This window comes from Dendrobates tinctorius, unplaced genomic scaffold, assembly GCF_039654945.1.
Source record: "Dendrobates tinctorius isolate UK_male_01 unplaced genomic scaffold, ASM3965494v1 ptg000060l, whole genome shotgun sequence".
NCBI classification, from domain to species: Eukaryota; Metazoa; Chordata; class Amphibia; order Anura; family Dendrobatidae; genus Dendrobates; species Dendrobates tinctorius.
The window spans coordinates 13,467,321-13,480,910 of record NW_027361728.1 but is presented as its reverse complement, the minus strand read 5'-3'; the positions used below and the strand labels follow the sequence as shown (position 1 = coordinate 13,480,910).

Here is a 13,590-nt window from a genome sequence, read left to right as displayed (position 1 = left end):
TCACAGCACAGGGCACGGCCGGCCCTGTACAGGTGCTGGGGGAGCGGTCCGGGGGGCATTTGCCTCTCTGCCACCCGGCCCAGCCCGCCCCTGCCCCTGGGCCCCTGCCCCTGGGCCCCCAAAAAACCTTGGGCCCGGGGCGACCGCCCCATCCGCCCCTATTAAGATCCGCCATTGGCGCATTACCGCCATATTGCTCCTGCCACCACTTAGCAGCGGTTATATCACCTACTGCACGATGGACCCCGAGCGGCGAACGCACTTTATTATTATTTTTATTTAGTGCGTTCCGCCGTTCCTAACAGAAAAATACCCCATAGCATGATCCTACCACCACCATGTTGCACTGTTGGGATTTTATTGGGCAGGTAATGAGCAGTGCCTGGTATTCTCCACACATACCGCTTAGAATTATCACCATAAAATTCTATCTTCGTCTCATCAGACCAGAGAATCTTATTTCTCATACTCTGGGAGTCCTTCATGTGTTTTTTTTTTTTAGCAAACTCTATGCGGGTTTCATATGTCTGTCACTGAGGAGAGGTTTCCATTGGGTCACTGCCATAAAGGCCCGACTGGTGGAGGGCTGCAGTGATAGTTGACTTTGTGGAAATTCTTCCTATCTCACTACTGCATCTGTGGAGCTCAGCTACAGTGATCTTGGGGTTCTTCTTTACCTTATCACCACGGCTCTTCTTCCACAATTGCTCAGTTTGGCTGGACAGCCAGGTCTAGGAAGACTTCTGGTGGTCCCAAACTTCTTCCATTTAAGAATTATGGAGGCCACTGTGCTCTTAGGAACCTTGAGTACTGCAGAAATTCTTTTGTAACCTTAGCCAGATGTGTGCCTGACCACAATTCTGTCTCTGAGCTCCTTGGCCAGTTCCTTTGACCTCATGATTCTCAGGTGGTCTGACATGCACTGTGAGGTCCTATATAGACAAGTGTGTGCCTTTACAATTCAAGTCCTATCAGTTTAGTTAAACACAGCTGGACTCCAATGAAGAAGTAGAACCATTTGAAGGAGAATCACAGGGAAATGGATAGCAGGTGACTTAAATATGAGTGTTTAAGCAAAGGGTCTGAATACTTATGGCCATGTGATATTTTAGTTTTTCCTTTTTAATACATTTGTAAAAGTTTCTAAATTTGTTTTTTTTTCAGTCAAGATGGGGTGCAGAGTGTACATTAATGAGAAAAAAAATGAACTCTTTTGAATTTACCAAATGGCTGCAATGAAACAAAGAGTGAAAAATTTAAAGGGGTCTGAATACTTTCCGTACCCACTGTATATGCATATTCTGTTCGGAATTAAGTAGTTGATTGGTTGATTGTACTATTTCATACTGCAGATTTCCGGTAAGAAAATGCATAGGTAAGGCTGGTTTCACATTTGCGTTTTTTAGCGCTGGAAAAAAACGCACATGTGCGCATGCGTTTTTTCCCCTATATTTAACATGGGTGTGCATACCTGCGCGCTTGTAAGCGCATGTATGCGATTTTCATGCGCTGCGTTTTTTTGGGGTGTGCGTTTGTATTTTCCAGACGCAGCATGTTGCATTTTTTGGCCCTGCAAAAAAGCGCATGCGCACATATGCGCACGTTTTGCGCTAAAAATGGCCATTATAGCCTATGGATGCGCATATGTGCGCACTGGCATGCTCATGTATGCGTTTTTTTGCATATGCGTTTTTTTTTTTTAAACAAGGAATTTAGGGGTTTGGGTTAGAGTTAGGGTTAGTTAAGGGGGTTTAGGGTTAGGGTTAGGGTCAGGGTTAGGGTTGGGGTTTGGGTCAGGGTTAGGGTTAAGTATGGTTTGGTTAAGGGTTAGGGTCAGGGTTAGGGTCAGGATTAGGGTTAAGTATGGTTTTGTTAAGGGTTAGGGTCAGGGTTAGGGTCAGGGTTAGGGTCAGGGTTAGGGTTAAGTATGGTTTTGTTAAGGGTTAGGGTCAGGGTTAGGGTCAGGATTAGGGTTAAGAATGGTTTGGTTAAGGGTTAGGGTCAGGGTTAGGGTTAGGGTTAAGTATGGTTTTGTTAAGGGTTAGGGTCAGGATTAGGGTTAAGTATGGTTTTGTTAAGGGTTAGGGTCAGGGTTAGGGTTAGGGTCAGGGTTAGGGTCAGGATTAGGGTTAAGTATGGTTTGGTTAAGGGTTAGGGTCAGGGTTAGGGTCAGGATTAGGGTTAAGTATGGTTTTGTTAAGGGTTAGGGTTAGGGTTAGGGTCAGGGTTAGGGTTAAGTATGGTTTTGTTAAGGATTAGGGTCAAGGTTAGGGTCAGGATTAGGGTTAAGTATGGTTTGATTAAGGGTTAGGGTCAGGGTTAGGGTTAGGGTCAGGGTTAGGGTTAGTAAAGTCATGGTTTGGGTAGTGTGAGGGGCCACCTAAAAATGTTGGAAAAAAACGCAAACGCGGTAAAAACGCACTAAAAACGCATACAAACGCTGCGTTTTTTTCATGCATGCTCATAAAAATGCTTGAAAAAAACGCAGCAGTTGTATGCTTTTGTATGCGTTTTTTCAATGCGTTTTTTTGCGGGAAAAACGCGCTGCAAAAAAAAGCAAGTGTGAAACTAGCCTAAAAGGTACAGAGATTCAGATCGGGACACTATATGAAATTCATATTGATTTAACCTATATGTTTGAGTGCTAAATGCATTTTAAAATTTGAATGGAACAGTCAGACATTTCTGCAAGGTATGAACATATGCTTATAGTAACATACCTTTAACAGACATCCTGCAAACACAGTGAATCCTTTGCCATGAAGATGCTTAGCCAGTGAAAATCCAAATCCTGAATCACATCCTGTGACAAGCACAGCTTTATTAGCCTGCAAAGATAAAGTAACAACTGTGAGTAGAAATAGCCATAATCTGTATATTGCCAAATGAGCATAAAACATTATGCCAGGGAGCGTAATATAAAGTAAAGGAAACTAAGAACAAAAGTGAAGGACAAAGCAGTACACCACAGAGCAAGTGCATAAAGATGTTTTTTCTGTGTGGGATATTTACACATCAGGTGAAATAACACAAGTTCTGTAATATAAAACTTCATCTACAGGGCTTAGCACTTGTAATACAGAGCCTTGAAATAGTATTCACACCGTGTGAACTTTTCCACATTTTTTTCATGTTACACCCACAAACGTAAATGCATTTTATTGGGATTTTATGTGATAAACCAACACACAGTAGCAAGTATTTGTGAAGTGTAAAGGAAATGATACATGGTTTTCTAAATATTTTAAAAATTATAAATCTGAATATTGTGATGTACATTTGCAGTCTGCTACCCTAAAATAAAATCCTGAGTGATGAACTGAATTTAAAATTGAGTCTACCTGTGTGTAATTTATTCTCAGTACAACCACAGAAGTTCTGTGAAGACCTCAGGGGTTTGTTTGAGAACATTAGAGATCAAACATAGTCACTATGGAGGAGCTGCAGAGATCTACAGCTCAGGGGAGGAAATCCACATATCTGGCCTTTATGGAATAGATGCAGGAACAAAGCCATTTTTGAAAACAAGCTATAAGGAGTCCTGTTTGTAGTTTACAAAGAGCCATGCATGGGACACCGCTAGCATGTGGAAGAAGGTGCTCTGGTCAGATGAGACCAAAGTAGAACTTTTTGGGCTAAATGCAAAATGCTATGCTTGGCGGAAACCTAACACTGCACATCATCTTGAAAAAAACATCCCCATCATTAAACATGTTGGTGGTGGCAGCATCATGCTGTGGGGATGCTCTTCTTCAGAAAAGACAAGGAAGCTGGTCAGGGTTGATGGGAAGATGGATGGAGTCAAATACAAAGCAATACTAAAGGAAAACCTCTAGAGCACATTAAACTCTAGCCCACAATCAAAATCTGGTCTGCAGGAAGGGCATATTTGGCCGGGTGGGTCTCCCAAGTATATTTGGTCCGCGACGCCAAGCAGAGCCTCCGCCAGACATCGCACTTTCAACTACATCGGCATCCTAGATGCTGATACAGTTGAAAGCGATGATGGAGAAGAGAGCATCAGCTGATGGTCCCTTTTCCATCATTCTCCTCCTGCGTCTGACGTCTCAGCACAGCGGGTGTGATGACATCAATACAAGGTGCCCGCTGTACCAAGATATACAGAGGATCTGAGGACACCATGAAGACACCGGAGCAACGGGGAAACGAGCAGATGTGCAAATGTTTGTTTTTTTTTTTTTTTGTTAAATGTGCAACCAATTATACTGTATGAAGCACGAGGTGGGGCCGTTATACTGTATGGTGCACTATGTGAGGACATTATACTGTATGGAGCAATATATGGGGCCCATTATAGTGTATGGAGAACTGTGTTGGGCCATTATACTGTATAGAGCACTTTTTGCGGATATTAATCTGATTATTCTGCATGGAGCACTATTTAGGGCCGTTATACTGTATGGAGCACTATGTGGTGCCCATTATATTGAATAGAGCACTATATGGGGCTCATTATATTCTATAGAGCACTTTTTGTGGACATTATACTGTATGGAGCACTATGTGCGGCAATTATACTGTATGGAAAGCAATGCAGGGCCCCGTTATACTGTATGGAGGACTATGTGGCGCTTATTATATTGTATGGAGCACTTTTTGTGGCTGTAATACTGTATGAAGAGTGGTGTGGGGATCACAGTTGGAGAATCATACTGTGATAGGGTCACCATTCTTTGTCGGGGGGGAATGAGGGAGGAGGGTATAGTAGGGTCATCACTGTGCATGTGGAGGTTACTGCAGAGAAATTCACTGTGGTGCTATCTTACTGTGTTTGGGGGGCACTTTTGTTGGCATCATATTTTATTATATGTATTACTCAAGATTTTTTTATCCATTGTAATTACATATTTTAATTAGGACATACAGTGGGGAAAAAAAGTATTTAGTCAGTCAGCAATAGTGCAAGTTCCACCACTTAAAAAGATGAGAGGCGTCCGTAATTTACATCATAGGTAGACCTCAACTATGGGAGACAAACTGAGAAAAAAAAATCCAGAAAATCACATTGTCTGTTTTTTTTTTTCATTTTATTTGCATATTATGGTGGAAAATAAGTATTTGGTCAGAAACAAAATTTCATCTCAATACTTTGTGATATATCCTTTGTTGGCAATGACAGAGGTCAAACGTTTTCTGTAAGTCTTCACAAGGTTGCCACACACTGTTGTTGGTATGTTGGCCCATTCCTCCATGCAGATCTCCTCTAGAGCAGTGATGTTTTTGGCTTTTCGCTTGGCAACACGGACTTTCAACTCCCTCCAAAGGTTTTCTATAGGGTTGAGATCTGGAGACTGGCTAGGCCACTCCAGGACCTTGAAATGCTTCTTACGAAGCCACTCCTTCGTTGCCCTGGCGGTGTGCTTTGGATCATTGTCATGTTGAAAGACCCAGCCACGTTTCATCTTCAATGCCCTTGCTGATGGAAGGAGGTTTGCACTCAAAATCTCACGATACATGGCCCCATTCATTCTTTCATGTACCCGGATCAGTCGTCCTGGCCCCTTTGCAGAGAAACAGCCCCAAAGCATGATGTTTCCACCACCATGCTTTACAGTAGGTATGGTGTTTGATGGATGCAACTCAGTATTCTTTTTCCTCCAAACACGACAAGTTGTGTTTCTACCAAACAGTTCCAGTTTGGTTTCATCAGACCATAGGACATTCTCCCAAAACTCCTCTGGATCATCCAAATGCTCTCTAGCAAACTTCAGATGGGCCCGGACATGTACAGGCTTAAGCAGTGGGACACGTCTGGCACTGCAGGATCTGAGTCCATGGTGGCGTAGTGTGTTACTTATGGTAGGCCTTGTTACATTGGTCCCAGCTCTCTGCAGTTCATTCACTAGGTCCCCCCGCGTGGTTCTGGGATTTTTGCTCACCGTTCTTGTGATCATTCTGACCCCACGGGGTGGGATTTTGCGTGGAGCACCAGATCAAGGGAGATTATCAGTGGTCTTGTATGTCTTCCATTTTCTAATTATTGCTCCCACAGTTGATTTCTTCACTCCAAGCTGGTTGGCTATTGCAGATTCAGTCTTCCCAGCCTGGTGCAGGGCTACAATTTTGTTTCTGGTGTCCTTTGACAGCTCTTTGGTCTTCACCATAGTGGAGTTTGGAGTCAGACTGTTTGAGGGTGTGCACAGGTGTCTTTTTATACTGATAAGTTTAAACAGGTGCCATTACTACAGGTAATGAGTGGAGGAAAGAGGAGACTCTTAAAGAAGAAGTTACAGGTCTGTGAGAGCCAAAAATCTTGATTGCTTGTTTCTGACCAAATACTTATTTTCCACCATAATATGCAAATAAAATGAAAAAAAAACAGACAATGTGATTTTCTGGATTTTTTTTTCTCAGTTTGTCTCCCATAGTTGAGGTCTACCTATGATGTAAATTACAGACGCCTCTCATCTTTTTAAGTGGTGGAACTTGCACTATTGCTGACTGACTAAATACTTTTTTACCCCACTGTATGATTTGTACTGCTCTTACATAACATATTATATTATTGCAATATTTTGTGTGTGTGAATGGCCCAGTCACAGTCCAGACCTAAATCCCACTGAGAATCTGTGGCAAGACTTAAAAATTGCCGTTCTCAGACACCTCCATTCAATCTCACTGACCTAGAGCTAATTTGCACAGAAGAATGGGCAAAAATTTCAACCTCCAGATGTTGAAGTCTGGTAGATACATACCCATAAAGACTTGCAGCAATAATTGCAGCAAAAGATGGTCCTACAAAGTAATTTCAGATTTATATTTTTTAAATATTTAAACAACCTTATATCATTTCCTTTACACTTCACAAATCCTTGCTTTCTGTTGGTATATCACCTAAAATCTCAATAAAATAGATATAAATTTGAGGATGTAAGTGAAAAAATATGAAACAGTTCATAGGGTATGCATACTTTTTCAACACACCGTAACTACTGTACATATAGTAAAAGTATAATTTCAGTATAAGGGTAAATTTAGTCTGAGAGGTCTACAATGTAGAAAGTAATAAACAGAATGTGAAACAAGGCACATATCTGGGAAATATAAAAGGAGGGAATAGATACACGTGTAGCACGTACATACCCCTTCGGGTTGACTCGCGTAGGAACGGTTCGGCAGAACAGAACACAACTTTTGCAGAAATCTAAGAAGTGTGAAAAATAAAACACAATTCCAATTATCAAATACATTTAAGTTAAAAATCCAAAGAACAAAACAGATTAAGGAACCTGATAAATAAATGTGGAAGTGGGCAGCAAATACGGTAATTCCAATATCATACCTTATTTTTACAATTCTTATAGGAAAAGGTTTTTTTTATTTTTGAGTCATATTTCTTCACTTGTTAATGCCCTTCCATATTACGCATGTGTTTCACTCTGTTATATGATAGGGTTTCCTCTAAAATTACTTGGCAGGAGTGAGACCAAATGGGCCAAAAAAGCGCTGTCTCCCCTAATGTCCATATACTTACAACATAAAAATACTGATTTACTTCAAAGGCAGATCACAGCGTATGATAGAAAGTGTTGCATGATATAACAAAGGGGCTTTTCTGGAAGGAAAGACATGTTCATGAAGCAGATACATAAGACCCTGCAGATGCCAGGAGCTGCACTAGAAGAAGACCCCCACACTATGCAGTAGCTGCAGGGCAGAAGGAATCTCACAGATATCTTATTAGTAGGAGCAGGACAGAAGACTTAAGGGGTTGTGCCACGTACAAAGGTTGATTTTAATCAATAGATCTTAGAATAATAATACGTTCCGCAATTGGATGTATTTAAATAATAATAACTCAGGGTTAAGACTAGGCTGTGTGAAAACCACTACAAAAAAGCTCGTGATATACACTATAGACATACCTATATCATATACAATAAAGGCAAACAGATTTTACCTTTAGGCTGTGTGCCCACATTGTGTTTTTTGAAGCGTTTTTGAAGCGTTTGTGTAGGATCAGATGCTTCAGAAACGCTTAAAATAAGCTTCCCATTCATTTGAACGCATTTTTGGCTTTTTGTGCTAATGCATGCGTTTTTTTTCCGCTCAGAAAACGCTTAGTGGCTAAAAATGCAGCACGCTCATTATTTTCCACATAGGTCCACGTTTTTAGCTATTTTCAATGTTCCCAGAAACCGCGTGGAAAAAAACGCGCGGTTTTTGTGCAAAAATCGCACAAAAAACGAGCGGAAATAAAACGCGCGGTTTTTGGGAATAAGTCCGGTTTTCTGAGCGTTTAAAAATGCTAACGTGGGCACATAGCCTTAGCCTCTTTTGGGCCAGTAATGTTTGGTACACCATAAAAAAGTAGTAGACCATGCTATTCCATTTATAGTTATCCGCTAAAAGATTACTCTTTATAACTCAGTGTATATACTTTCCTTAATAACATTACCCTATGGGCGATATATCCTACTATATTAAATCACAAAACTCAAGATAAAAAGCGGACGGCACCGCTGTTACCGTGTGACTTCAAATGATGTGCGGCATACAGAAGCCCAGCAGCTGGGAATCTCGGGTGCCAGACCTGGAAACAGTCAATCCTGGGAATCCATGCAAAGAGAAAAGGTCGCACTCATAGAGATGGAAGTTTCACTGATTTATTGACATATCATGAACATGTCAAATCGGGGGAGTGACATAAGGAGTGCAAGAAAGGCTGACAACGGCCGTTTCGCGCTGCTCGAGCGCTTCAACGGGTCAAACAGTGGGGGGAAGTGCCGGGTTCATATGGAAATCACATCACTCCGTACCTCCTCCCTCCACAGCTGCTGTCTAAGTGACATTAGTGAATTAAAAACATGCTGAGATGCATTACAACATGCAAAAGCATAAATACAACTTGCTGCACAAGCAGAAAAATGGTTACATCGAGAGATAAATTACAATGCATATTCATATATCAAAGACTACTGTTATTTTCATGTCGAAAACTACTATTTTTTTCCTTCTTTCTTTTTCTTATGGAAAACATTTACAATCATATGTATCCAGAGACCAAACTGTCTCACTATTATTGAACTATTAATATACTCACAGGAAGAGAAAAAAAAAAAAAAAAACTTAAAAATTTTTTTTTCAAAAAATTTTTTTCTTATCCTAAAATGAATAGTGTGCAACTTAGTAGCTGTTTTTTTTAGGATTCTCATGAACTACTATATACCTGCATAGCTGTATCTTATTATGAATAAACACAAAAATGGACTATCAATGACAAATCTCAATCATAGCGGACAAAAACCGCTGCACCGAAAACGCACAATGTATATGTGCACGTATACTATGCAAACAAAAAACAAGTCACTAAATGATTCAAATGCTACGGGAGAGAAAACCCACCAAATTCAAAAAGATGTCTTTGCCTCAAATGTGTGGAAGTTCATCAAAGCTGCAATAAGAGACTCCAGGAAAAAGTACCAACCAGAAAAGCCACATGTATACATATGTGACCTAGTTCTCCTATCAACTTCAAGGGAAATGAGGGAAAATATCAACTCCTTCATAAAAAAAAACAGCCATGTCTATTGTATCATTAAAACCCAGCGGACCTGTCGCCTGTGTATTCATAATCCACCTGGATTCTCGTTTTAATAAGATTTTATTTAAATGCCCTCCCTGCGGCGGTAAAACCACCTTCTCGATTCCTGCAAAGGAGAGAACATTAGGGTCATTTCCATGTGCATCTCTTACATGGTTAATTAAACGTTGGACTCCTTTTCCCGTTCTAATGGACTTAAAATGCTCACGGAAACTAATGTATAGCGGACGTATGGTTTTGCCTATGTAGAAAAACCGACATGTGCAAAAAATCACATAGACTACATGGTCTGTCTTGCATGTGATCAAATCTGTTACTGTATGTGTGACCGCGCCCATGTGTAGTGTACGATCAGTACGATGAAATTTGCAATAAGGACAATGGCCACACCTATAATTCCCTTGTGGTGTTCCTTTACTCAGCCAAGTGTCACGCTTAGTGACGATCCGATTCTTAACCAGAATATCTCTAATTCTTGTACTCCGCTTACATGAGATGAGGGATCCTCTAGATACTATGTCGCTTAAATCCCTATCTTGTTCCAAAATGTGCCAATTTTTTCTTATTGCTGCTCGTATCTGACGATCCATGGGACTATAACGAAAAGAGAAGGTAAATCTCTTTTCATTTTCGACTCTTTTATTCTTTTGAGGCACAACTCCTCTAACTTTATTACTGTACTGAGATTTTACTTTTTCAAGTGTGGTATCTAATAGAACCTTAGGATATCCCCGTTGTCTGAACCTATTATATAACTCTCTAGATTGTGTTTCAAAGCCCTGCAAGGTATTATTTAGGCGGTGAACTCTCAAAAATTGACCATATGGCAATGAATTAATGGTATGTGATGGATGGAAACTATCATAACGCAATATGGAATTAGTAGCCAAAGGTTTCCTGTAAACTGACGTGCAGATTTCATTATCCTTAACTTCCAACAAGACATCAAGAAATTCCAGCCGTGTCCCTCCAAAATTGTGTGTGAACAGCATGTTCATCTGGTTCACCTCATTCAGATGACTGACAAACTTGTCAAAAGAATCTCTGGTGCCATCCCAGACAATGAACACGTCATCCACATACCTGAGATAAAGTCTGATATGTTGAAAGAATTGTTTGGCATTGTAGACATACTTTTCTTCCAGGGCACCTAAAAAGAGATTGGCGAACGTACATGCTGCCGGGGTACCCATCGCGGTACCCACATTTTGACGGTACCACGTACAATCAAAAGTGAATGCATTGTGAGTAAGTATGAAATTCAAAGCTTCACAAACAAAATCCACAAAGCCCTGCTCTTTGCCTGTGGAGTTCAATATTTCTCTAATAGTATCCACACCCAACTTCTGGGGAATTCGTGTATATAAGCTCTCCACATCTATGGATGCCAGCATGAAGCCGGGTTGCCAAGCAAAATCCCGTATCACATGCAAAAAAGCATTGGTGTCCTTTATGTACGACGGGATCTCTCCCAACAAAGGGCGCAGCAACCAATCAATATACTGGGACAGGGATTCCGTGACGGATCCTATCCCAGATACGATTGGGTGTCCTGGGGGACAAGAAGCAGACTTGTGGATTTTGGGTACATGGTACCAGTGGGGGCGCGTGGGAAACTCCGGCAGCAATTTCTCTGCATTCTTCTCAGAAATAACATCCATCATGACATATTTCCTGAGTAACGACCTTAATTCCCTGATGTACCTGGGAGTGGGATCAGTCTTCAATCTAGTATATGTTACTGTATCAGATAGCTGCCGGTGTGCCTCAGAAAAATACATATCCCTGGGCAACAAAACCGTGTTGCCACCTTTATCTGAAGGTCTCACTATGGTATCAGACCATTCTCTGATCTCCTCCATGGCCTTCCTTTCTGAGTCTCTCAGATTAGAAGGCACTACAGGATATACCAATGAGTCAATGTCCTTTATAACTTGCATTTCAAAACACATCAATAAGGTTACCCGGGGATATGGGAGGCATGTATTGTGAAGCAACCCCCCCTGTAGACGGTCTATTGATCGACTGTGATTCATTAATAGTTACCCTATCTGAGCCTGTGATACTAAGTAGTAAATTGGCATCTTCATGTAAATCAGCTAATGCTCCTGTACCAGCCATGAAACCTAAAGGGCCCACCCTACATTGTGCTTCCCCAGATAATTTACTATCAATGGGGGGTTTTGCTGTAAAGTGTTTATGCAAATGGATCTTCCTGATAGACTTAAATAAATCAATTCTAAATTAAGTCATATCAAAAGGCTGTGGTATGCAAAAATTAAGACCTTTAGATCAGTGGTCCCCAACCTTTTTTGCACCAGGGACCGGCTTCAAGCAAGACCATTCTTCCATGGCCCAGCAGGGCGGGGATGGAGGTGTGGCAGGGGCGAGGCTTTGATCATAAGGGGGCGGGGCTATGGACACGGTTGTAGTTTAGCAGTGCATACTTATCATTTAATTATAACATTTATATTGTGACTCAACTCACCATAGGTTTTAAATGAGTGCTCCATCACCCTATCATTGCCTTCACCCCGTCACTCCCCTCTCCCAATCATTGCCTTCGCCATCACCCCATCACTGCCTTCTCTCCATCACCCCCATCCTTGCCTGCTCCATCACCCCATCATTGCCTTCACCCCATCACTCCCTTCTCCCCATCATTGCCTTCTCCATCACCCCATCACTGCCGTCTCTCCATCACCCCTATCATTGCCTTCTCCCCATCACTCCTATGATCCCATCAATGCCTTCTCTCCATCACCCCATCATTGCCTTCACCCCATCACTCTCTTCTCCCCATCATTGCCTTCTCCATCACCCCATCACTGCCTTCTCTCCATCACCCCCATCATGGCCTTATCCCATTACCCCCTCATGGACTCTCCCATCACCCCAGGCATTATGGCCTTCTCTCCCCCTCACGGTCTTCTCATATCCCCATCTCCTCCAGGGCCAGGCTAACCTACACACACAGAGACAAACACACATACACACACAGACATACATACACAAAGACACACACACACAGACAGACATACACACATTATATATACACACACACAGACATACACACACACACACACACACAGACACCACCACTCACCTGTCCGCAGCATCGTCCGCGCTTCCTCGCTCTGACACAGCAGCGGCCGCGTTCCTCTCTGTGTCAGTCAGAGACAGGAAGCGCGGGCGGCGGGCAGGAAGCTGGACGGGTCCTTGCAGCTCCGCTCCTGCTATTTCCTCTTGCAGGCAGCGGAGCTGCTTGGATCGCTCCCTGGCCGCTGCTACACGAAGGCAATCTAGGAAGTGCTGCGCGCCGCCCCTGGCTCCCCTTGTGTCCGCGGACCGGCAAGGGCACAGCAGCGGCCCGGTGCTGGGCCACGGACCGGCGGTTGGGGACCCCTGCTTTAGATAATAATGCAAAATGGGAATCATTCAAAACATGTCCTGTCAAATTAATCACTGAAAATGGTTGAGAGTCCGTTATTACTTCTGTCTCCAGGAGACCTGTTTCCTCTTGCGGTACCGACCGAAAACTCTTCCTCCTTCCTCTTCTGACTCTCCGCCTAAAGGGACATTAGATCCAACTCGGGCTGCTTCACATGCTGATTGCTGGTCGGGTGAGGTAGTATTGTGACTGACCCCCTCCCCCACGCTGGAATCTGAATCTGTAGTGAGGTAATCTTTTTTAACTGGTGCCCGTTTCTGTTTGTGATAGAAACGTTTATTTTTCCCTTTACCAAATTGCCCAAAGTTAGTATTAATATTGGATCGTTGTTTATTCCAATTAAAAATCTGGCCACTTGCGAAATCATTTTTGTCCCGTAGAAATTTATCACGTTTTCTTGATTTAATTTCCGCCTGCATCGGTAGAAGTTTACTGTCCATCTTTTTATTAAACAATGTCCACTGATTTTCTGTCAGTCTGGATTTTAATTCCTCTTGTGCTTTAACAAGATCATGTTTTACTGTCTCATAATTATGTAAATTCGTGGCCAAAACTAGTTGCAACAAATCCTGTG

At 42.1% G+C, this 13,590-nt stretch overlaps 1 protein-coding gene across 2 annotated transcripts in view; it reads right to left on the bottom strand.

Moving 5' to 3' along the window:
* The window catches only part of BDH1 (3-hydroxybutyrate dehydrogenase 1), a 62,346-nt gene that overhangs the window by 21,095 nt on the left and 27,661 nt on the right, over positions 1-13,590 (bottom strand). For both annotated transcript variants that reach the window (XM_073578703.1, XM_073578704.1), the window contains exons 3-4: positions 7,105-7,165; positions 2,721-2,828 (exon numbers count right to left, since the gene is read on the bottom strand). In XM_073578703.1, the coding sequence (XP_073434804.1) occupies positions 2,721-2,828; positions 7,105-7,165 (169 nt within the window). The remainder of the gene's footprint in view (positions 1-2,720; positions 2,829-7,104; positions 7,166-13,590) is intronic.